This window comes from Equus quagga, chromosome 8, assembly GCF_021613505.1.
Source record: "Equus quagga isolate Etosha38 chromosome 8, UCLA_HA_Equagga_1.0, whole genome shotgun sequence".
NCBI classification, from domain to species: domain Eukaryota; kingdom Metazoa; phylum Chordata; class Mammalia; order Perissodactyla; family Equidae; genus Equus; species Equus quagga.
In genome coordinates this window covers 22,345,820-22,371,827 of record NC_060274.1, presented here as the reverse complement: position 1 = coordinate 22,371,827, position 26,008 = coordinate 22,345,820, and the positions used below count along the sequence as shown (strand labels likewise).

At 41.0% G+C, this 26,008-nt stretch overlaps 1 protein-coding gene across 5 annotated transcripts in view; it reads left to right on the top strand.

The window, feature by feature from the left end:
* Positions 1-7,114, top strand: part of AIG1 (androgen induced 1) — a 226,843-nt gene extending 219,729 nt beyond the window's left edge. For 2 of the 5 annotated variants that reach the window (XM_046670434.1, XM_046670431.1), the window contains 3 exons: positions 566-729; positions 1,349-1,366; positions 6,532-7,114. In XM_046670434.1, the coding sequence (XP_046526390.1) occupies positions 566-729; positions 1,349-1,366; positions 6,532-6,569 (220 nt within the window). In that variant the 3' untranslated portion in view covers positions 6,570-7,114. Of the gene's footprint in view, positions 1-565; positions 730-1,348; positions 1,408-6,531 lie in introns of all 5 variants that reach the window. The other 3 variants (XM_046670435.1, XM_046670432.1, XM_046670433.1) reach the window with 2 other exon arrangements.
* The last annotated feature ends 18,894 nt before the right edge of the window (positions 7,115-26,008 follow it).

Genomic DNA, 26,008 nt, shown 5'->3' with positions numbered 1-26,008 from the left:
TAATGCTGTATTGTTTTATTATGCGAAAAAGAGATTAAGAAGATTGTATGAGAGTTATTTAGAAAAACAACAGTTTCTAATACCTGACTAGAACTCAAGTGTCAGGAAAGACAAGAAGACACTGAGGGAATGCCAGATTGGAGGAGACTGAGTAGATACAACGTGGGATCCTGGACCAGATAAAGGACATTAATGGGAAAACTGAGGAATCCCTAATTAAGTCTGTAGTTCAGTTAATAATATCCCACCAATGTTAATTTCTTCATTTTAGTAATTGTACCATGGATATAGGAGACCTTAACCCACGGGGAAGCTGAGCAAAGGGCGTACTGGAATCCTCTGTGCCGTAGTTGCAATTCTTCTGAGTTTAAAATTGTTTCAGGATAAAAAGTAAAAGAAAGCAAGCAAACAACAACAACAACAAAGTTTCTGGTAGCTCCTGAGTCTCAGAAGCAGACTTGTGACTGGCATTGCTGAAGAGTGGTTGGAGTCGGGGTACCAATGCTGATCTATTTGTAACATGAGAGTAACTCTCGTCTTCATCTCCTTTCCAATTCTGTTGCAGGGTGTGTTGGGTGCATCATGTAACTGGGATGTGGGTGTACCCTTTCCTGGAACACATTGGCCCAGGAGCCAGAATCGTCTTTTTTGGGTCCACAACCGTCTTAATGAACTTTTTGTACCTGCTGGGAGAAGTTCTGAACAACTATATCTGGGATACACAGAGAAGTAAGTATTGTTTAGGGGAGCATAAAACAAGAGAATTGCTGTCTAAAAGAGTGTGTGCAGAGAAAGAAGGAAAATTCCACTGTAGCGCAGGATACCTTGTGAAGAGCTTCATTTTTATCACTACAATACTAATTTAAGAGCTGCTGGCAGTTACCTGAAAGGTTTATTACTCACTTTGTCTTATTAGCTAGTAAAACATCCAAATCTAAGAGAAAAGAAGCATGTCTATAAAATTTTATGGGGAGAAATGTAGTGTTAACAGAAAAAAAATTTAGGAAGTTCACTCTGATTAACAAAATACTGCCTTAGCTAAAGGGACCTCTCCCCAGTCAAAGAGATAAATTATTAAAGGTACCAAAGAATCTCATTGGAAGTCACCTAGGTCACCACTTTTTGCATCATCATTTGCGTGAGTGTAGCTGCCTCAGAGCGCTCTCGCCACCATTGTGCTAGAACTCGAAGTAGCACAGAATGCCTCCAGCCCCTGTGATCCACCAGGATGTCATGTTCAAGGGTTGAAGGTGGCAGAGGGGTACGGGTACTAAAGAGTAAGACTTCATTGCTGCAAGAACGCTCTTAACCTATGATTTGATTTCTCTTTTGTTTCTATTTATGGCAGACCCTCCATCTTGGCAAGGCACGTAATCTTACCCCAGCCGTGCAAAACCCGCCCAAAGTGTATGTAAGATAACATAAAAACGGGAAAATGGAAAAGGTGACAACACAGATATGTAGTGATCTGAATCCTACAGGAAAATACATCCAAAGGCACGAGGGTTTGGGGATTTTAGCGAGCTCTGGGCACCTCTGATATACTCACAGCATCCCACACATCACCAGTGAATGATCCCCGTTCCACAAACACTGAGCACCCGACTTTGTTTCACACACTGTGCCAGAGCTTGATCTCATTGGACGAATAAAACACAGTCGTCACCTGGCTGTTGAACTGGACTTTCTGTGTGTGGACCTCCTGTGAGCGTTTGTGTCGAGGGCTGAGCCAATGGTAAATGTCCCAGAGGAGATCCAGAGCTGCTTCTCTCGGCAGCTGGCTTCATGTCAAAAAGGGATCTTAGAAGAGGTGTCAGAATTCTTTATTCAGTTCAGGCCACAGCTTAGAAGACCAGGAATTAATCTGTTAATAATTTTCCTCTCTGTTCAGTGGGAATAGTAATCTTTCTCTGTTAACTTATAAAAGTATTTAGTTAACTTACAAAAATATTTTGAGAACAAAATATAAGCTTTTCTCGGCTTCTTGGGAGAAAGGCCATATTTAAATCTAAGCTAATGTGCCCAATATGTGTTTTCAGGGAGTATTGATGACTGCCTGTTTCTCCTCAATTGGCTTGATTCTCACAATCACTTGGCCATTTTTCTGCTACTTCTATGAGAAAATGGCTTGAAAACCAGGAAAGATAAAAGTCCAATCTAGACTAATAGAACACTGCTTTTTAGGCGCTTTGAGTGAGAAGTTTAAAATGAATAGTGAAACGAAGAATTTTTTGAATGATTTGTTCAACTTAACGTGTGCCGTTTCTCTGAAGTAACATGAGCTAAGGTTCACTGACATTTTGGAACTCATTTCAAAGATAGAGATTAATTTCATCTACATGGGACCATCTAGTTAATTCCACCATGGCAGGTGTTTCGTGTTCAGTGGGCATCGTTTTCATTTATGAGCAGGATCACAACCTGATGACCACCCTCAGATTTCACCTGCCAAAAAGTTTTGTTATGCCTACATATTGGGATTTTTGATTTTTAACCCACATGTCAAAATTGCGGGATTTCACATAAAAGCCAGATTTTTTAGCTTATCAAATATTTTGAGAGCTGGCAACATGAGCCTACTGTTCTCTTCTGGCAACAACGAATTGGAATTGAGTATCAACTGCCCCTTTGGATGGCTCTCTAATTTTCCCTGGTTCTTACCTGGCCACGTTGCTTGGTCGTATTAGCTTTCTGGTTCTGTAGGTAGCTGAGTTTGAAACTGCTGATTAACAGCAGTGTGTGCCGTGTGTGTGTGTGTGTGTGTGTGTGTGTATTTTAGAATGAACTGAGTACAATCAAGCAGAGTATTACAATCCTGAGTACATTTACTACACCCCAAACAAAATCCCCCGGGAAGCAGGAATCCCACATCTGAGCCCCTTCCTTGTGTTCATAATGAGTTTTAGTGGCTCAACTTCCTCCGCGTGGTTATGTTGTGTTGGCTTCAACTTCAAGATAAAATCTCATTATTGCAGAATCTTTGAACTGAAAAGGAGATTAGAAATCCTCTCAGCCGACCCTCCCCTTTCACTAGGAGGCAGCTGAGGCCCAGAAGTCTCAAGGGACCATTAAAATAGGTGGCTGCAGAGCCACCTTGTTTATTATCTTCTGAGTGATGCTCAATCCAGTGTTATTTCTAGTGACCGTCAGAATGTCACCGTTGGAAACCCAGACGCATGGGAGCTTGGAACCTTCACTCAGAACCATGGATCTAGCTCGTAAAATAACAAAACAGACCAACCTAACAGGAACTGTGAACAAAAAGCCCGTAAATAATAAGTAAATTTATAGTTAAGCATCTGCTCTTTTTAAATGAAAGTAACTCAAGGGGGCTTTGTGGATGTTGTCTTAGTTTGGTAGGGCTGCCAGAAAAAAAGTACCACAAACCAGGTGGCTTTAACAATAGAAATGTATTATCTCACAGGTCTGGAGGCCAGAAGTCCAAAGTCAAGGTGTTGGCAGGGTTGGTTCCTTCTCAGGGCTGTGAGGGAGGGGTCTGCTCCAGGCCTCGCTCTCCTTGGTTTGTAGACAGCTGTCTTCATGTATACCCGGTGTTCTCCCTGTGCGTGAGGCTGTCTCCCAATTACCCCTTTTTATAAAGACATTAGTCATATTTGATTAGGGCCCCCCCACAACTTCATTTTAACTTGGTAAAGACCCTATCTCCAAATGCTGTCCCATTCTGAGGTCCTGGGGGTTAGGACTTCAACACATGAATTTTGGGGAGACACAATTCAGCCCATAATACTCTCCCTTCTATCCCCCCAAAATTCATGCGCTTCATGCATACAAAATACAATCCCAGTAGCCTCAAAAGTCTTCCCAGTATCAACTCTTTTAAGTCAAAAATCTCATCTTAAGTATCATCTGAATCGGGTATGGGTAAGCCTTGGGCTATCATTCACCCTAAAGCGAAACAGCTCTCTGGTTGTGAACCTGTGAAACCCGGCAGAAAGTGGTCTGCCTCCCAAACACCATGATGGGACGGGCATAGAATACGCATTCCCTTTCCAAAAGGGAGGGATTGCAGGGCAGACAGAGGTCACAGTTCCCAGCCAAGTCTGAGAGCTAGCCAGCCCCTGCACTACCTTCGGTGTCATTCTTTCTTCATTTTGTCCCATCTCTGGCCCTTTCAGTACAGGCTGGCAGCGTTTCCACTGGTACAAAATTCTCACAAACCTTCTTGGCTTTCTGTGCAATTCCTGGAGGTCCAAATCACCAAACAAGAGGGTCTCCCACAGGTCTTTCCTGGCCGCGGCTGAGCTGGTTCATTGGACCCATGGCTCAATACGCCTGACCCCTCTTTAGCAAACGGCCTTCCAGCCGCACCTTTTGCCCTCTCTCACATTTTGGGGTCCTGGGGCTGGGACTTCAACATATGAATTTGGGGGGGCACACAGTTCAACCTGTAACAGCTGAAATATTTCTGTACTTAAGCTAACGATCTATTCCAATTCCAGTGTGTCTGACTGAGGCGACCGGTCGTAATAAAGTCACACTTTATTCGACCAGGAATGAAAGTGTCCAAAAGCAAAAGATTGGGATGAGGGTGGAGAAAGCAGGTAAAAGAGGAGAAAGAAGAAGAGATGGGAGTGAGGCCTGTGTGAGAGAAACCTCCACCTTTGCTCCCCTCCAGCTGCCCATCCAGCTCATGGCCCGCCCCAGCCTACGGCGTCCCAGTGTGGTGCTCTGGTTAAGCCCCTCTCCCAGCCTGAGGGAATCACTCATGACTTGTGACTGACTCTCTCGGGTCAATCAGCTCTCCCTCTCTGTTCCCGAAAGCGCATCCTGCCTCAGCTTTGTGACAGGTTTCTTTCTCCTTTTTGTGTGGAAATTATACCTCTGGTTCTTCCAAATATTATTTACAGCTGTCTAATTTTTTCCCTCAACCTCAAAGTGCCAAACTAAAGTAGGTGGGGAGCCATTTTCCCTGTCTGGGTCAATGAACACCCCCTGTTCTCCACCCCCGCTTTTGAAGATTCCACTATCGCTGCCAAGCCAGCCCATCTGCAGGAGAACACTGAGGACGAAACAGACTTCAGAGAGAAAGGCGAGCTCTCTTAGTTCCTGATGGCTTCTCCGCAGGAGAGGGAACACGGATGAAGTTGAGACCCAAATCATGTGTGCTGTTTGAGTGGAATCTGTGTTGTGTTTTTCTGCCTTGGTGACCCAACGACTAAGGCATCTCCCGGCCTCCTCCCCCTCGACCCTATCCCTCCCCCCTTCAGATGTCCTTCCTGCTCGATTCGAAGTTTTCCTTCACATGATTTCTCAGAAGTACTTTGGAAAAAGTGTTACGGATTTCTGCCAGTTCCTTAGTCATGAAAACCAAACCTAAAAAACTGTCTAAGGACACCTGTTCAGAACTTGCTACCCACGTCCCACAGCCACCACCCTGACCGCACGGAACACATGTGAAGAGCTGGGAGGAAGCCAGGGGACGGGGCAGGGGGCCCCTTTTCTACTGGAGGCCCTATCATGAAGACTCTCTGGGGTTAGACTTTATAATTTTTTATATTGTGAAGTTTCATATTTTGTTCTATTTCTTTCCCACTAGTCTAGCCTTCTGAGGCCGCCTCAGTGTTCGTTATTTATGAGTTGATTCCATAAAGATTAACTGAGCTCCTACTAAGAGACAGACACTGTCTCAGGTGCTCAGGACTTGATCCAGAACAGAACAGTTAAGGGCTCTGCCCTCAGACAGCTTGCAGCTTATAAAAGAACGCTAACAAAACCTGCAAAGCAATACTGGAGCTTCTTTTATTCCAGCAAAAAGTCTCTGAGAATTTGGCATTAGAAGAAAAATGTTTAGCTAGAAGCAAAAAGAAAAGAGAAGTAGGGAGAATTTCCCAGATTTAACTTTAATTCATAAGAATGACTTGAACACTTTCATCTCCTGGAAAATGAAACACCACTAATTGTTCACAGCAGACAAGAGACTCGGTACATACGAATCTCTCAGGAAGGAAAACTGTTCTACCCGGATTGGGTTGACTGGAAAGAGATCTTTTTAAGTACACACGGGTATAGGAAATAAACAGTTCTTGTGGCTAATAAACTCTCCAAGCTTTAAAATATATATATATATTTTTCTTGACTTTGAAAATCCAGAGTCCCTGCCTTGGGAAGGGACAGGACCAAAATAAAAATAAATGAGGTCTGTTCGAAACTCATCAGCTGTACCCCTCCTGTTGCTCGAAGCTGGTTACAAAGCAGCAGCCTGGTTGGGGTTTCTGTGCAAACTCAACGAGTCAAGAACTAACTTGTGTCCCTCGCTCCCAGAGAGCTGGGTGTGCCCCAGAGATGCTGTGACCTGATTAGGGGGGGAGGGTGGGGAGGGAGGTCACTGAGGAGATTTCTGGAGAAAATTGTAAATGACTTTCTTCCTTCGCTAGGAGAAGACAGATGGGTGCGGCGCAGAGGGGTGGTGGAGAGAAGTGGGGAAGATGAGAGTTCTTATAAAGCAGCTTTGGCAGACCTGCTCACAGTTTAATCTGAGGTTCAAATAAAGTACTCTGCCTGTATTTCTAGGTATGGAAGAAGAGAAAGAGAAGCCTAAACTGGAATGAGAGCCAAGTATAAACGGAAGAGCTGGATTGCGCACCACTGAAGCCGCGTTCCCCCCTGGGCATGGGCAGTGCGGAAGAGGAGGCCGTGGGATCCGCCGCCACCTTCCTGCCCCAGAGGGAGGACAGCTTTCATGGAGAAATATATATAAGAATAGAATACAGTGGTTTCCAAAGTAACTTGCCCTCGTTGTGTTTTAAAGAATTCTCTCCAAATTCATCATTGATAATAACATCTTTTTCTTTTGCTTTTCCTCTTCTAGTTTTTAAAACTAGAATTGGTCATTGGATTTTAATTTTTGTGATTGTAATTCCATTTAAGCAAGGAAGAATAAAATTCTATTGTGTTCCTGGATAAATATGTGGAATCAAAGGGCCAAAGTCAAGCGAGGGGTCAGAGTGTTTAGTCCTACAGGTGGCTGGGAGGAGGGGCCTGGGCCACAGCGTAAGTCTGGAGAAATGTGATCCATGTTCCCTGTTGCATTAAGTAATGTCACAGTTGTCTCAAAAGGGCAATGTTAATAATAATTACATCAGTTTAGTCAAAACCACGAGCGTATTTGGATCTCATGATTTAATCTTGTGAAATTTTTCCTAGATGCAAACTATAACTTTAATACAGACCAAGTAGCCCCTAATTTAATGTCTGCACAGTGCCTCTCAAAACCCTAACAACGTGGGGACTCCTTTCTTATTTTTTTTCTATTACTGTTGAAAATGGGTTTACTGAACCTGGTTCTTACAATTTTCTGATTTTAAAAATGTGTGTGTTTTTGATAATTCCAAAAAGAGTAATTTTTTTAAAAGCTCATTTACAAAGTCTTTGACCATAATTGTTTCTCAATAATACTAATGCAGAATCTGTAGTCGAAAACACATAAAAGTAAATCTTAGAGAAATATAAGGGAGGGACTAATAAAAATAAAAGCAGAGTTAAGTAAGGCAGCAGAAAAATAGTGGGATTGATAATTACATTGATTAATAAATACAACATCATCTATTGCAAATAGCACTAGAGTATGCAAACTACTGAGATTAACTGAAAAGAAAGAGAAAGAGAGAGAAAAACAAATACTTGGCAATATAAGCACAGATGTGAAACAAATTTTTAATTATGAAAATATGTTTTATAGCTCTATGGCAACAAATTCTTAGAACCCAGTGAAATGTGCAGTTTTCATGGAAAATGGATTCAATAAGAATTGGAAAGCTGTAATAGACTCATATCCATGGAAGACATTTTTTTAATGTTCAGTTATCTATCTCCAAAAAAGGACTTGGTTCCAGAGTGTTTTATGCGCAATTCCTTGAAAACTTTGAAGTAATAATTCTCATGTTGTTTCAGTTGTTCCAAGGTTACAGAATGATGAAACACTTCCCCAAGTATTTTTCAAAGTTAATATAACCCTCAAAAAAAGCCAGCATAGCAAAAAATATTTTCTCACTTGCTTTAACTATTTGCAACATAAATTCAACACTATATAAATAATTTTTCAAAACTAAATAAGGTTTATTCTAAAAATTCAAGAATAGCTTGATACTAGAAGTTTTATTAAAAACATTCTCTCAGTCATGCACAAAAAAATCATATGATTTTCTCCATAGTTGTTCTAAGGCATTTGAGAAATTTTAACACTTATTTCTAATAATACCATTAGTAATATAAAAATATCCTGTATCATGAGAAGGAAGGGTCATCTCAAATATCAAAGGCATTCCCTTTTAAGATGAGAAATAAGCTAAGGATATCCATGAGCCTGTTGTTATTTTTCTATGGTCTTTGGGAATATTAGGTCTAGCATCAAATAAGTTATATTTTGACCTGGAGTGACAAAATTTTATGTTAAAAAAGTTTTATGTCACTACAGAATTGATATGGTTAATGGAAAAGAAAATTAAATGTTGTAAGAAAAAGTAGGTAAGGTGCAAAATCAATGTTTAAAAAGAAACCATTTCCCCAGATGACTCGCAGAAGAGGGAACCTCAAGGACCACGTGGAATATTTTTAAGGACTTCCTGGGACAATTCCTCTGGGACGCTGTGACTGCCCCTCTCCTCCAGCAAATAGCACTTGCCTACTTTAGCCACAAAACGGACACCTAAAGAAGTTGACGCGTGTGGGCTTTAGATATAAAGCTGGTCCAACTCGCAGTGCAGCAGGTTGGATGCATGTGTTACTGCTATCTTTGAAATATGACTCTGTGCTCAGATTTGGGGCTGGGTTTGGTTTGGTTTTCTCGTGGTGGGTCATTTTTGTTTTGGGAACCGCAGCACCTGAACACTAGCCACACTTCCTGCAGGATGGCCAGGGCTGTATCTCGAGGTGTGTGGAATGCACTCTGCAATCACTGAGTGGGGAGAAAAAACTACCAGCAATTTCTCCCTTTGGCTTCGAACCTCCCGCTTTGCCCCACCAGTTCTCAGAAGGATGCTCCCGCTTTATCTTCTCTGTGCATGTGTGTGTGTATGTGTGTGTAAAGACTAATCCACCATCCACAGTCTCAAGGGGGAATGTGCTTCTAGAACAAGAACAACTTCTGGAAGGAGAAAATTAATAATTGACTAATGTAAGTTAATAGATGAACATTTAACAGGAAACTATATCAAAGACGCAGAATAATGAAAAGCTTCTCAAGTTAGTTTTCAGACTTGATACACACCTCAAAATAAAACCAAAAGAGCACAAAATCTTACTTGTCACAGATAAAATACTAGCAACATAAATCAAATACTACAATAAAATGATAACTTTTCATGATCAAACAATGTACATTTTTCTCCTGAAGGACTCTTTAAAAAGACAAATAAAATGGAAAGATATACTAAATTCTAGAAAAGAAGACTCCATTCTTAAAGATGTCATTTCTTCCTACAAATAATTTATGAGTACTATATAACTATTCTAAAATTGCCAAAGTTTTTTTTCCAATTTAACAGAAGAATAAACAAGTAAAAACAATGGAAAAATCCTGAAGAGGACAAGTAATGAAAGCATACTTGTGCTGTTAAAACATATTATAAAAATGCAATAATTATAATAGTGTAGTATGGCTCAAGAATAGAGAGAAGTCAACAAAATAGAAAGCAAACCCAGAAGCAGGCCCTGGTATATAAAAACTTTAATAAATATTAAAGATGGCATTTCAAATCAGTAAGGGCATAATGAGTAATTGAATGAGTGGGGCTATAACAAATGAATAACTTTAATAAAAAAGAAAAAGCTAGATTCCTCTCTTAAAACACACATATACATAAGGTACACACACAATTTCAGATAGGTTAATGAAATGAAAAGAAAGGTATAAAAGAAATATAAGAAAATATAGATAACTATTCTATAATAGAGATATGTTGAAAAGCTTGTATATATTATACAAAAAATATGTATATATGTACATACATACATATATTTATACAAAACATAAATTATGAAATTGAATATTATGCATAATGTATATGAGGAAATTGAATATAATAGATATATGAGGAAATTGAATCTACAGGTCTAGTAGCTGATATCCTGTGGGATTATTGAGAGAAAACCATGTAAGATGTTGTTCGAGACAAAGATAGCATCATTTCCTTACATGGGAAACATGGATGAGAACCAGGCTGGGATGGGGTTTCATGATGAACTTGACTTTGGAGTTTTCTTTATGTAGGTCAAGGGCTATTTCAGTGAAATTGAAGGAGCAGAATCTAGATGCCAGAGAATTGAGGAGCTATTGGCATTAGTGGATGGTAGAGATAGCTGTTACGGAATACAATTTCAAAAACAGAACTTACAGCTCCAGAACACAGGCTATGAGGGGAGGATGAGTCGAATGCAGATATTCTTGGTTTGTGACTATTCTGGGTTAGCCTTAGGACAGAATAGCTCTCCCACTGTCAGAGGAAAGAGGGAGAAAGAGAGAAATGTCCTTGGAAGTGAGTCTGCAGGACAAAAGACAAAGTTCATGGACTTTTTTGTGATGGCTTTGATGGCTTCAGGTTTTTCCTCAAAGAATTGCCTGAAGAGAGTGAGAGAACAGAAGATGGGGTTGGAGTCTGTAATACACTCTGAGCAGAGCAGCACAGACTACAAACGGGAGGCTTTCCAGCCCACATGGAGGGCCCAGGAGAGGGTTGAAGATAAAGAATTTACCTTGGTGATAACAGGGACCATTTTGGGATTTCCTCCAAGAGACCTCTGCCAGGCAGAGTAAAGTGGAAGGTTTTGTTTAGAAGAGTAGCTACACCAAAAAGGACAAGCAGGTGAGAGTCGGGGGTTTGAGCAGGAGTGGTTGGAAGGATGAGTCATGACATCTAGAAGGAACTGAGGAGGAAAGGAAGACAGAAGACTAACGTTGGAACACAGTACAGCGGTCCACAAACTGTCAGTCTCATCAAGGTTGGAAAACAGATGCATCAAGGAAATGAGGGTAATAGGAGTCATGATCAGAAATTAACAGTTGGAGTTTAACATTTTAGAGGTGCATGGCATCCTACTATTTTTTTGCTTTTTTAGTTCATATGATGTGGTAGTAACAGCCCCCAAGATGTCCACATCCTAATCACCGGAACCTTTAAATATGTTATCTTTCATGGCAAAAGGGACTTTGAGTTCTGATTAAGTTAAGGGTTTCAAGATGTGGGAGCTCCCTGGATTATCGAGTGCACCCAATGTAATTGCAAGGGTCCTTAAAGAGGGAGGCAGGAAGGTCACAGTGAGGGAAAGAAATGTGGCTTTGGAAGCAGAAGTTGGAGTGATGCAAGGAAGGGGCCACAAGCCAAAGATTGCGGGGGCCTCTCAAAGCTCGAAAAGGCAAGGAAACAGTCTCCCCCAGAGCCTCAAGAGGAGCACTACCCTATTGACACCTTGACTCCAGGACTTCTGACCTCCACAACTGTTAGGTGATGAATTTTCATTTTAAACAACTAAATGTGTGGTAATAATTTTACAGCAGCAATGGAAAACTAATACATATGTTATCACTAAGCACTTTTATGTGTTTAAGTGGACTGTGCTTGTATTATGCTAAACACACACAGTAATAGTCACATGGTAATATCTAAAAGTCATATTTGTGACTTTCTAATAACTGAGTGGCCAACATTGCTGTCCGTCACAGAGCCAAACCAATTATCCAGCACTGACAAGCCGGTCCGAGGCATTGAAACTCTTCTGAGTTATTGGAATGGAAGTGCTGAAGAGCGTTGAAGAAGTCCCCATGGAAACATTTAAAAGACACTTGGATGCTTTTGTGTGTACTCATTAACTAAGCAATGAAAGTTTTTGAGACAGATGACCCTAATTTCAAGTACAATTCAAAGGATTTTGGAATAATAACAAACGCCTATGCTCGCTACAGGCAGACTTGCCAGGAAGAGAGGTAGGCATCTTATGTCCAAGCTTTATTGAAAAATATATATTTTTAACGCCAGTCAAATCAACACATGCAGTAAAATTCTCTCAAGGGAATTTTACAAGCATGTAAAATCAAATACAATGTAAAACTCTTTTTTAATGCTATCTCTGGTTTTACATAGATGCACAAGCATATTAATAAGTTTGATAGAATAGTCTTAACGTAGATATATGCAAGAATGAAATTCATTCAGTTTCAAGCAGCACTAAATGTTCTGGGCCTTCAAGCCCACATCCTGCCTAGCCAGATGTATTTCTTCACCCCAATCAGGTTTAATATTTAATTTTTGTGCTTTTTGAAATCCCAACTGTCAACATGCCCTCTTCCTTCTCTCTCGTCCTTGTGCCTAGGGAAGAGGCGCAATGATCTGTGCTTATATAGCAAAAGACATCAGAGCCGGCGAGTCCCTCCTCTGCCTCTCACTCCAACACCGAGGAGCTGGAATCACGTGTTGGCTCTGGCCTTTGAGTGGGGCTGAAATTGTCAGCTCTTTAGGGAGCTCCACAAGGGCCCACCCTTGCACAGTTCCCTGTCCTCTTCTCCTCTATCACTAAGGCAACAAGCAATCCACCCAAAAGTCTCTGTTTCCGGCAAGTCCCAGCTGCCTCCTGTGGTACGCACATATCAATCCTTGCCAAGCCAAGGTGGGGAGCAGAGGCTGCCCCTGGATGCTCTCTCTTACAGCTCCATCCACAGCAGCACCAAATGCTCTGTCAGCTCAGTGGCGCACAACCCTACCCCCATCCCACAGTTCTTACTAGGCATGGAGGGAGCTAGGGAAACACAGATATCAACGGAAGAGGGTGGAACAAATAGAAACCTCCCTGCTCTCTGCCTCCCAGGCTGTCCAGCAAGGGAAGGGAGGGAGAAAGGCATTGTAAATACTTCATGAACCTTCCTTCAAAGGTCTGATATTCTTGCCTCCTCTGTGTCCTTTATTCTTTAAAGACCAAAGGAGTAGGGTTTAAGAAACTGGTTCTGCTGGGTGCCTTCATTTAGCAAATCTCACAGTGTGGGACTGTCGTCAAGAGGGCATTTATTTCTCTGAACTTCAAGGCTGAGACATTGGCAAAGTCTTAAACCATGGACTCTGGTTGGCAGTCCCAGGGAAGTACAGATGTCTCTCATCACCCCCTACCACTGTTTCTAGATGTATAAATTTTGTATTATGGTCCTCATTAATTTTGGAATTTTTATATTATAAAGTGGTTTTCCAAAGACAGATCCCCAATAACCTTGTGCCTCTAAGAAGTGAGTTTTCTATTTAAACCAGCTTAACTTGAGACTACAATCTTTGCACTATCTAAGTTATAATTCAGGAGGTCACTATATTGATTTCAAAAGTCTAACTGAAACTCTGGGATAAAAGCTTCTGAGAAGTCAGGGTAGCAGGGATGAGGGGAGGAAGTCCATGGAAAGAGTTTGCATTTGTGAGAGAGCCTAGCAATCAGAAGCATTTATTCTGAACTCAAAGTAGAATATTAAGGCCAAGTTGAAAGAAAGTATATTGTGTCTGAGGAATTTCTGATTCCTGCCATGAAGAAGTGATAGGGTCTGAAATTATCTCCCCCACAACTGTAAACTAGAAAAGATTGGTAAAATGTAATAAAAACACTAATTTCCAGACATTGGTCAACAGAGCTGCTTAGGACTACGATCACTGAAGAAAGGAAAATAAACTATGTGTGCCCTGTGAGCACCCTGGCTTTCTGCCTGCGGGAAATGTCCAGATCATAGCACTGCGAGGGGAATCCCACACAAAGCCTGGTGGTCTCACGGAGTGAAGGAGACTGGAGTTCACAGGGAGTAGAATTCTTGGAGCAGAGGACTAGACATGAGGGAGCTAGAAAGAGAAAGAGCTCGAGAAATCAGCGTAGAGTCCTCTCCGCCTTTGGCCAAGTCTCTCTCTTTACATAAATAGGGTGAAGCTCTACAATTTGGGGGAAGAACAATTCCTGAGGAGCTGTAAGCTGAATAAATCTAAGAGTTTACATAAGACCAAGAATAATTCATGTTCCCACCAGTCAGAGTAAGAGGTCTCATTGAACAGACAGGGCATTTAGAAGGGTCAGGTGTTAGTCACAGTTCTTAAGTAAAGGTCACTCAAAACCCACTCTTTAAAAGTTTTACAAGAAGCTTCAAAATTATTAAACTGATCCTCAGAAACTTAACTGCCTGCCAGAAAAAAGCACAACACTCTTTAAGGAAGACCAAAAAGAAAATCCACTACTCAAGACAAAATTTAACATGCCTAGCATCCAATCAAAATTTCCAGACATGCCAAGATGCAGGAGGACTTGATCCAAAACGGGAAAGTCAGTCAACAGAAGCAGACTCAGAATTGATGAAGAGATGGAAGTAATACACAAGGACATTAAAACAACTATTAAAATATACTCCACAAGTCAAGAAGGCAGAGGGAAAATTAACATGACTGGGAGACAAATGGAAGATATCAAAAAGGCAAATAAAACCTTAAATGTGAAAAATACAGTGAATGGGATTAACAGAAGATTAGAGACTACAGGGCAAAAAAGAATCAGTGAATGTGAAGACATCGCAAGAGACACACACAGAGAATAAAAAGACTGGGAAAAAAAACACAGCCTCAGTGACCTGTGGAACAACATATGTGTAATTAGAATCCTATAAACAAAGCAGAGACGGGGGAGGCGGAAAATAATAGTTGAGTAAATAAGGCAGAAATTTTCCCAAATTTGTTGAAAACTATAAATCCACAAATCGAAGCTAAAAGAATCCCATGCAGGATAAAAACAAAGAAAATCACATCAAGAGAAATAATAATCACACTACTGAAGACAAGCAATAAAGAGAAAATCTTAAAAGTATCCATTGAAAAGGTCACATTATACAGAGGAAAACAAAAAGAAGAATCATAGATTTCTTCTCAGAAATTATGCAAACCCAAAGAAATGGAATGATATTTTTAAAGTGCTGAAAGAAAATAACTGTCAACCTAGAATTACGTACCCAGAGAAATAGATTTCAAAAATTAAGGCAAAGTGAAGATTGTTTTCAGACAAACAAAAGTTGAGAGAATGTGTCATGAGCACACCTACACCACAGGCAGAAGATACCAGATGGGAACTCGGATCTCCACACAGAATGAAGGCCATTAAAAATGGCAAATTGTGGGTAAATAGAAAAGTCATTTTTCTCATATTATAATTTCTTTAAAAGATAATGAATGTTCAAAGCAAAAATAAAGCAAGGTATTGGGGGGTTTAAAATAAATGTAGGAGAAAAACATATGAAAAATTTATAGCACAAAGAGTGAGAGGAGGAAGTTTTGTGTCTTTCTCCCATATTTCATAAATTGGTATAATATTTTTGAAGGCAAACCGTCAAAAATTAAAGATGCAATTCGTAAACTCTAAAGCAGCTACTGAAAAAGGGCCCTATAGCTGATAAACCGTCGCCCCTTACCGAAGGGCTCCGCATCTTGCTTGTGGTGGTGATTCCATGAGTGTATACAACTGTCAAAACTCATCAAATTGCCCACGTCAAGAGAAAGCAGTTTATTATACATGAATTATTTCTCAAGAAAGTTAATAAAAAATAATCTAATGGAAAGCAAGAAGAAGAGGGGAAAAGAAACATAAAACAGATGGTACAAATAGAAAATAAATCACAAGTTTTGATTTTAAACTGTTCTAACCCAACCATTTTAAACTCAACCATTCAATAATTACATTAAATGTAAATAATGGAAATACGTCAATAAGAAGCTAGAATCTTCTGACCAAATAAACAGTCAAGAGCAAACCACGTATTTGGACCCATGCCTTGACTCTGCGGCGTTTACATTCAGACGGAGGCCGCCCATGGCCACAGCAGCTAAAGGCAGCAGGGGTCTTCTACCCGTGGTGGCAGGAATGCTTTACCCTGTGCACACCCCACTCCTACCACCCAGGTTGGTCACCCAATCCCTTCTCCAGGCTCCATACAACATGTCAGGCAGTCCTCTGGAAGCAGCTGCCTCCTCCGGGGCTCCTGGGGCTTACTCTGCATGGCTCATTGCCCTTCTGCACTCTGTTCTCTCCTGCCTCCGATTGGTGTGGTTGTGATCTCTCGGGACAGTTTTTGTCTTGCCAGATGAGACGGGACTTTCCTTGCACAAATGAGACCACTCTTCTTGCTTTACCCACAGGCTCCTCACATCTGCTCCCTGCTAGCGGCAGTGTGTGGAAAGCAACAGTGTGGTCAACGTTGAGGAAGATCATATTCTAGAAATGCACTGATTACAGTCTAAAGAGTTTTACATTCATGCTTCAAAATTCCAAACAGTAAATTTAACATGACCAGAGAACAAAATATCATTTACATCTTCCTGCACACGTTGGGTAAGCCCCTCATTGTGGTCATCACCAACAAAGGATGGTAACAGTTTCTCCTGAGTCTCATGGAAGCCAGTATTCATGGAGGATGTGGCCTCAGGAGTAAGGCTGTAATCAGCAGTGAATACATGGATGCACTGAATTGCAGAGGTAGGAGGATCTGTGTTTCTATGCAAACAGGTTCCCGCTCTGTGAGTAACAACAACGTTGCTACATTTTCTCTGTATGGGACATGGGAAATAAGCCAGAAGCAATGCATTTGATGGTAAAAAACTGGAAGAGATGGTTCCTGGACCTGAATAGGAAGCGATGGATACTACAAAGGAACTCCATGAGCATTGATCACACAATAAATACATAAGTATCTCTTTTCTAACTATTTTTTGTAAATCTTCACTATACCTCACAGAGGCCCATGAATTTTGTAATACACTGTTAATCAAATAGTTTATATAGACAAAAAGCCTGGCAAAAAATATTTGCCTGGAGCCCCATACACCCTGGGGGCACTCCTGCTAAGATCAAAACCAAACACATCACACCGAAAAGAAACCCATAGACCAGTATCCCACAAGATCATAAACACAAAAAACATGACCAAAACATTAGCAGGTTGAATCCAGCATAGATAAGAAGCATAATACACCACAAGCAAGTGGCATTTATCCCAGTAATACAAAGTTTAACAGGATAAAACTCAATCAATTCTCCGTATTACCTGAATAGGAGAGAAAACTGATAATCTCAATAGATGCAGGAAAAAGGCTTTTTTGAGAAAATTAAACATTCATTCATGAGAGCGTTTTTTATCTGGCCGAAGGGCACGGGCTGCAGAGAGAGGCCTGATCCTGGTGGTGGACTAGTTCATGAAGGCGTCCTTAGGCATCATCCCGGAACTGACGAGAACGGAGGCTAAGGAAAGGCCAGCAACTTTCTCAGGGCCTGCTGCTGCTCGGGGCAGCCTGCAATGTAAATGTTTTCCTTTCTCTGGACCACATCTCTTTCCCCACACCACAGCGTCTCCTGGAAAAGATAGCTGATGTCCTTGAGGGAAGCTGCATTTAGTACTGTTAGGAAAAAGCTAGAAAAAGTTTAAACGCTATTTCCGCAAACAACAAAATAACATTTATTTTGCATATTGAGATGTTCATAGGTATATTTTTGAGACGTGAATTCGATGTCTAAAGATCACTATTCTTTTTTTCTATCACTGAATCAGAAGCAAATTTTGGGGGACAGCATATTAAACCATTTTAGAGGCCTTCTTTAAGAAAAAGAATGCAATACAAAATTACATACAAAAATTAAGTACAAACATGAACACTTATTCTCAACAAATCACTAATTTTACAAAGCTGACAAATACCACAAACAGAAAATCCAGAAAAGTAACAAATATTCTTAATCATTAATTGCCCATCTCACCTCTACGCTACTTTTTCCTACCTTTTTTGACTCATAATTTGTTTCCATGATTTGATTTAAAATGGAGAGACTAGAAAGATAATTAATTTTTTCCTCTAGCATAGTCAAATGAGTTGTTTATTATTATTACTATTAATAATCAGGATTCATAAAACAAGCAATTTCACACACAAATGTACTGTCTGGATGGTTTGTGCCCTATGAACAGAGAGAGCCTTACAAACTCGATTTCCACAATTCCCATTAAAAAGGAAAACAAATGGTGTGTTTATATTGAAATACACTGCATTATCAATTCTATTGCTACAGAAGAGAATTCCAGACTAAAAACAAGGCATGGAGTGCCTCTACTCGAGCAACCTCCGAATGTGTGGCACTTCTCTCATCCTCCTCTAGCCCAGCAATGACGTGGCTCAAGCTGAGCAGTGGGCTGCAAGGCCCTCTGTTCTGGAATGTAACTGTCTTAGTCCTTCTCCAGCTCTCTCCCCTTCTCCAGCTTAGAGGCTCATCACAGGAACCAGTGATGGCCACCGCATCTTTCCCCAAATCCACTCCCATCTTGTGTTTGGGCTGAGGATTTTCGCACTTTTTGCACATAGAGGACAAGAATTGGACATTGTTGTTCTCAGCTTCTTGTATGCATCCATCCTTGTTATTTGGGCAAAGGCAGAGAGACCCAGAGAATAATGGAAGAAATTCAATAAATAGGAGCAGGAAACACCTGGGTTGTCGTCCACGGGGTGCCACTACCCAGAGGTGACCAAATTCCTAGGCAGGCTCCTTTCCAGGTAGATCACTCTTGACAGATGCCCTTCAAAGTTTTGGAGTTATTTGATTTTTGCTAATAACATTCCCTCACTTAACCTCTTGCTACACCATCTAATTTTTAAAAGAGTTATTTGGAGCACATAGTGCTCTATTATTTTAACATCAATTAAGATAATGACCAAGAGAAAAGTCCGTTTCCCTGCAGGAGTGCCTGAGCATAAAGCATCTCTCCAGTTGAGCTGTGCAGGGGATGTGGAGGTAAACTCTGAAAACCGGGGAAGGCTGTTCTGTTCCCTAAAATAATTGGGTTTCGACCTGCAATATACTCTTTCAAGGAGTAAAGAGGGAAATGTTCAACGTCATACTCCAGGTAAAGACATATCTCTCTTTCTTGCATTCTCCCCCAAGAATAGAACCTGTTTTTATCTACCGTATACTTTCACACACTTTATTTAGACATGAAATTCTTTTTTTTTTTTTTTTGGTGAGTAAGATTGGCCTTGAGCTAACATCTGTTGCCAATCTTCCTCTTTTTTCTTCCCTCCCCAAAGCCCCAATACATAGTTGTATATCTTAGTTGTAGGTCAATCTCGTTTTTCTATGTGGTATGCCACCACAGCATGGCCTGATGAACAGTGCTAGGTCCACGCCCGGGATCCAAACCAGTGAACCCTGAGCCACTGAAATGGAGCACATGAACTTAACCACCCAGCCACAGAGCCAGCCCCTAGACATCAAATCCTAATGGCTTAAAAATAACCTGGGATATATACATATTGTTTCTTAAATATCAAATATTACATTTAAAAAGACAATGTAGGAAAAATAATTTGGAGACAGCCCCAGCATGGATCCTATATTAGTCGCTATGCACAATTGGCCTGCTCTCCTTTCTTGCGCCCCACCCCCATTCTCCACAAGGACCCCGTCTCCTCCCTCTCACAGACTTCTGGCCATTTTCTAGCAAGGCACTTTCCCAACTCATTATTTTTGCCCATTTATCAGCCTTCAACCCCTTCTCTTTATTCCTGTCCACATCATGATCGCCCTCCCACAACAAGTTTCATTCTTTCTCCTTCTTTGAGGCAGTGGGTTTTATAACCTAAACTGGGAGTGGAGAGCACTCCCGACCGCTGTGAGGCTTGATCCCCTCTATCTGGAGAAATGACAGGCGAGGGGGCCAAAACAAGGGTGTGGGCGTGGGGACAAAGTGGATCTGGGGCTCTGCCAGGCCCCCTGCCGACCTGAACAGTGTTCTTTTATGTCCTCCACCACATGGGAATAGAAATCGAAAGTATTGGTCCCAGGGCCCTGGAAGCATTACTGTTAAATTGTTTGAGGATTGTTGGGCAATTAGCATATTGATTGTTGCTGCAGACCTCCAAACTCTGAATCTCCCCAAGATCTTTCAGCATCCCTTCGTTCCTGTCACTGTCCTGGCCCTGGCTCCTCCAGTTAGTGAAAAGGAACAACCACAACAGAGAGCAGAGACAAGAAAAGGCAGAAACGAACAGAATAATAACGTTCATTGCCTTTCGTGACAAATTCCCAAGTTTACCTTCCTAAAGCTGACAGACAACTATTCTATCTGAAACAAAAAGGAAATGAATAGCGAGCTCAAATAGCATAGTGCTCAGGAGCTCAAGCTGCAGAATCAGTAGGCGCAGCTTTGTTTCCCAGCTCTGCCATTTCACTGGCTGAGGGACCTAAGGATTTACCCTGCTAAGGCTCAGTGTTCTCATCTGGAAAGTGGAGATATTGACATTCCCTACCTCCCAGAGCTGCTGTAGACATGTAAAGAGACAACTACAAAGTGCTTGACTGAGCTTAGGATAAGAACTCAAGAGATGGAAGCCAGCACTACTTTGTCAATGAAACTTGGGAGAAACCAAAGGACAAATTAGAAGTGGAAAGTATTTGCTGCCCTTCAGGAGCTCACAATTTAATCGGAGAAGCAAAACACAAGAAAAGATACCTAATATAATTCAGGGAAAGGTCAGTGTCATAGATAATAGCCATTGTATGAGTTCTGAGGGAAAAGAAATTTGTGAACACTGAGGAAGGGGGTCAAGATGCTATAAAAAGCACAAAACTTTGTTTAACTTTAAGAAATCAGTAATTTTTAATGTACAGCAATTCCTCTACTGCCTTCATCGTCCTTAAAGTTCAGAGATGGTAGAAAATCGCACATGATTTTGGAGGACAAAATCTGTGACTACACCTATTGAAATTGGTCTGAGTCTTAATGTTTTGCCCTATTGGCTATGGGAGTCCTATCAAAAGGGAAAATTGGAACAAGCTCCCAATAAGATAACTATGGAGTAGGTCCTGGGATTGCTCGCCTCTGCCCCATCATCTTAGACAACTTGCAAGGACAGTTGGGTACAGATCAAATCAGCTCCTATTACCTATCTCTGCTGGGTGTTCCTCAGTCTAATCATCCACAGGTCAAGACCATCTTTCGACACTCCCATACAGCCATGTCCTCAACTCTTGTGTTGTCTGAAAAAATCAATCAAGGCCCAAAGATGACAAAATTATACTTCTCTGAAATATTTTATTATTAATAATTTTACATATTAATAAATGTGAACTTTGATTAAAAACAGCAGCAAGCACAAACTTACTTGTGTAAAAAAAAAAAAGCCAATTATATTACACCATAAAATGAAGGCTCAATGGTCTCTAGGTCATAGTCAGACATCAGCTTCCTTGAGCAATTAGAATAGGCCCTTATGGGGCACTCAGTGGGTAAGACCATTAGTAAGTTCTTGAAAAATAAGGTTCACCATACTCAGGGTGTCTGGCAGGGATCTAGCATAGACCAGATGCTAGGGCTGCTCTGTATTCTCTGCTTCTCCCATAGCCAATCTCTAGCTCTCAGGAGCAAGTCAAAGTGGAGGAAAAAGAATCCTCAGTGACATCAGCATCTTGGTGGAGTGAGTTGTTCCCTTTGTCTCTACTCCCTAAATTATAACTAAACGGACATTCATTAGCCAACAAAAGATTCCCACAAAGTATAAGAGGACATCTGAGAGATTCACACAGCCATACTTTTGAAGGTGGGGGGACTGGATTCCTGGCAAGAAGTGGAAAGAGGTGATGGGATCCCTCTCCCTCCCCGGCGGCAGTGGTCTAGGTCATGGGTCCTCATACAGCAGCCGGTGCACAACTGTAAGAGAAGGCAAGGTGGCAGGCAGGCCTGCACATGAACACATTCACTTTCAGAGTTGCAGCCCAGCCATGGGAGCACCCACCATGCCACAGTGCCCTGCCCATGGGAACACTCTCCGTGGAGTGGTGCGGCTCAGCCACCATGAAGGAGCCCCCACCAAGTGCAGCAGCCCAAGTGAGTCACCCATGAACACAAAGCCAGCCCACGCACATGAAAGAAAGCACCTCTCCCCTCCCACCTAGTGCACCAGCTCAGCTGGTCCCCTCCCAGGCAGCAGTCCCACACCAGAGCACTTGTCCCTGCATGTGTGACCCACCAAGTAGCTGTGGTCAGTGGGCAAAGGCAGACGAGCCCTACTGGCACAACTTCCAGCAGACACAGTGGGTTCAGAAAACCCAGAGGTGGCAGGTGGAATCTGTGACCTGATAACACTACAAATGCCCCATCAAAGGATTAGTTCACCAAACACTGTGAAAAACTACAGTAACTCTTCAGAGCAGAAGATAAATGACAAGTCTCAAGAAACCAATCTTGAAGTTACAGAAATAAACAAGCTAAATGACAGAGAATTCAGAATAGCTGTCATAAAGAAACTCAACAAGTTACAAGAAAACTGATACAGTTCAATGAACTCAGGAATAAAATTAATGGGCAGAAGGGACATTTCACCAAAGAGATTAAACTCTAAAAAAACACAAACAGAAATTCTGGAGAAAGAACACAATTAATGAGACAAAAAACCATCTAGAATCCTTAAATAATAGAGGTGATGTTATGGAGGACAGAATTAGTTATGTAGAGGATAGAAATATAGAAATGCTTCAGGCAGAGGAGAGAGAAATAAGATTTTTTTTAAATGAAGAGATTCTTCAAGAAATACCCAACTCAATTATGAAATGCAACATAAGGATTATAGGTATTCAAGAAGGAGAAGAGAGGGAGGAAGGAGGAGAGAGCTTATTAAAGAAATAACAGCTGAGAAATTCTCAAACATGGGGAAGAAACTGGACATACAAGTACATGAAGCCGATAGAACTCCTATTTACATCAAAACAAAAAGACCTTCTCAAAGGCATATGAAAGTAAAACTGGCAAAAAGACAATGATGAAGGAAAAATATTATGGCAGCCAGGGAGAAGAAAATAATCTACAAAGGAAGCCCTATCAGGCTTTCAGTGGATTTCTCAGCAGAAACCCTACAGGCTAGGAGAGAATGGAATGATATATTCAAAACATTGAAAGACAAAAACTTTCAGCCAAGATTACTTTATCTAGTGAGACTTTCCTTCAGATACAATGGAGAAATAAAAGCTTTCCCAGATAAACAAAAGCTGAGGGAGTTCATCACCACTAGACCTCCTTTACGAGAAACGTTGAAGGAAGACTTCATGCTTGAAACAAAAAGGCAAAAATTTATAAAGCTTCAAGAAAGCAGATAAATAGATAAAATCAGAATATTGTAGCTCTCTATCAGAACAGGTTAGCAAACACTTATAAGATAAAATATAAGAGAAGGAAAGCATCAAAAATAACTATAAACACTTCAATTTAGTCACAAACTCATAACACAAAACAGAATAATTTGTGAAAACGACAACTCAGAAAGGGAAGAGGAAAGTGATGGAAACTGCTTAGGCTATTGGAGACAAGAGGCTATCAGAAAATGAACTATTTCCTCTATGAGATCTTTTATACGAACCTCATGGTAACCACAAATCAGAGCATATATACACAATGCAGTACTACTCAGCCATAAGAAATGATGAAATCCAGCCATTTGTGACAACACAGATGGACCTTGAGGGTATTCTGCTGAGTGAAGTAAGTCAGAGGGAGAAGGTCAAATACTGTATGATCTCACTCATAAGTAGAAGATAAAAACAACAAGAAACAAACACATAGCAATAGAGATTGGGTTGGTGGTTACCACGGGGGAAGGGGGGGTAGGGCAAAAGGGGTGATTAGGCTCACATGTGAGGGGATGGACTATAATTAGTTTTTGGGTAGTGAACATGATATAATCTACACAGAATTTGAAATATATTATGATGGACATCCAAAAGCTATATGATGTTATAACCCAATGTTACTGCAATTAAAAATAAACAAGTAAATAAAGTTGGAAAAAAAACAAAAAAGAAAAAAAACAAAACAAAACAAAAAAATATATATATATATACAAAATGGAATACTACTCAGCCATAAAAAAGACAAAATCATCCCATTTGCAGCAACATGGATGGATCTTGAGGGTATGACGTTAAGTGAATAAGCCAGACAGGGAAAGACAAACACCACCTGATTTCACTCACATGTGGAAGGTAAACAAACACATGGACAAAGAGAACAGATTAGTGGTCACCAGAGGGGAAGGAGGTTGGGGGTAGGTGAAAAGGGTAAAGGGTCACATATGTATGGTGACAGATAAAAATTAGTGAGCACGATGCAGTCTATACAGAAACTGATAAACACAAATGTATACCTGAAATTACACAATGTTATAAACCATTATAACCTCAATAAAATAATTGAAAAAAATAAAAAATTTTTAAAAAATGAAAAAAAATAAAGAAGAGAATCCTCAGTTGATGCAGCAGCAGAGAAGGAAAGAACAGAAGGAACTCATCAGCCTGTGGTTCAGACAAGCCCAGTGCAGGCATACTCCAGCCGTGTCAGGTTCAGCATACAGACAATGGTCAAAGGTGTCATGACGACGGTCACCTTAATACGCCTGTCTCCTGAGTCACACTGGCTGCCCCCTCACCTTGGGCGCTGAGACTCCTCCCACCTCTGTCCGGTGTTGGATCTTCTGCTGCTTCTGTCAAATCCCATGGTTCCTCTTTCTTGGTTTGCTTCCATTTTGTACTTGGTGTATCTTCCAGCAACTTCATACAAAAAGATAAACGGAAATGTTTTGGGAACTTGGATGTCTGCAAGTAGATAATTTACTTTATCTTCACGTTTGAGCTGGCATAGAATTCTGGGTCAGAAAGAGTCTTCCTTCAGAACTGTGTTATCTTCCAGCTCTATTATCTTTTAGCCTCAGGGTTGCTTTGAGAAACCCAAAATCATTCTGACGCCTGATACTCTGCGTGTGTCTGACACATATCAGAGATTCTCTCTCTCAGTTTGTAGGATCTTCTTCTCATCCCCAGTCTTCCTAAAATCCATGCTGATGCGCCTTGGAATGCATTTCTTTCATTTATGACGCTGGGCAGAGATCTCTTTCAAATCCCTTTTAATCAAGAGAATGATGTCTTTCAGCCCTAGAAAATATCTTGAATTCTTTATTGGTAATTTCTTTCCTTCATCTTTCTCTGTCTTTGTGTCTGGAAATCCTGTTATTCAGATGTTAGACAGCCTGGACTGGTCCTCTAATTCTTCAGTCTTTCCTCTAATCTTTTATCTCATTGCATTTTTGCACTACTTTCTTGAGAATTTATTTTATCTGCCAATCCTTCAATTGAACTTTTCAACTGCTAAGATATTTTTAACTTCCAAAAGCTCTTTTTATGTTTCCTGAATGTTCAAATTTTATAGTATCCTGCTCTTAGTTTCTGGATGCAATCTCTTATTTCCTGAGGATATTGATAACATTTTTAACGCATTCTTCCTTTCTCTACAGTTTTTGTTTATTACCAGTTGATTTTGCTGCTTGCTTATTTGTCTCTTATTTTAGAGTATTTCTCAGAAGTGAGAGAATTCTTGGTTGGGTGTTCATGTTTAAGAGGGGGAAGCTAAAAAATCTATTTGTATCTCTAAGAAGGTGGAAAGGATTGTCACCAAACACTTCACGTTAGAGTATTTATCTGGACAGTTTGACGCCATCCAATTTCACTCTCTGTAGGTCTTTCTTCTTTGATTTCTCAGATGCCCTAAGAAGGCACCTTCAGACTCCTGCCTGGAGGCCCAGAGGATCCAAGCCTGGAGGGTCCAATACCCACCCGCCAGGGCTCTGGGAGCCAAAGAGAGAAGAGAATCGGGGGAGGGGTGTCTCAGCATTCAAGATTTAGTTTTGTGTGATGCGTGTGTGTGTGATGTGTGTGTGTGTATACATAGATATACTGTTTTAGTCAGCTCAGCCTGCTTTAACAAATACCACACACTGGGTTGCTTAAACCACAAACATTTATTTCTCACAGTTCCGGAAGGTGGAAAGTCAAAGATCCAGGTGCTAGCAGATCCAGTTTCTGCTACGGGCCCTTTTCCTGGCTTGCAGAAGGCCATCTTCTCATTGTGTCCTCACACGGTGGAGAGCAGCGCAAGTAAGCTCTCACGTCTCTTCTCCTAGGGGCACTAATGCCATTC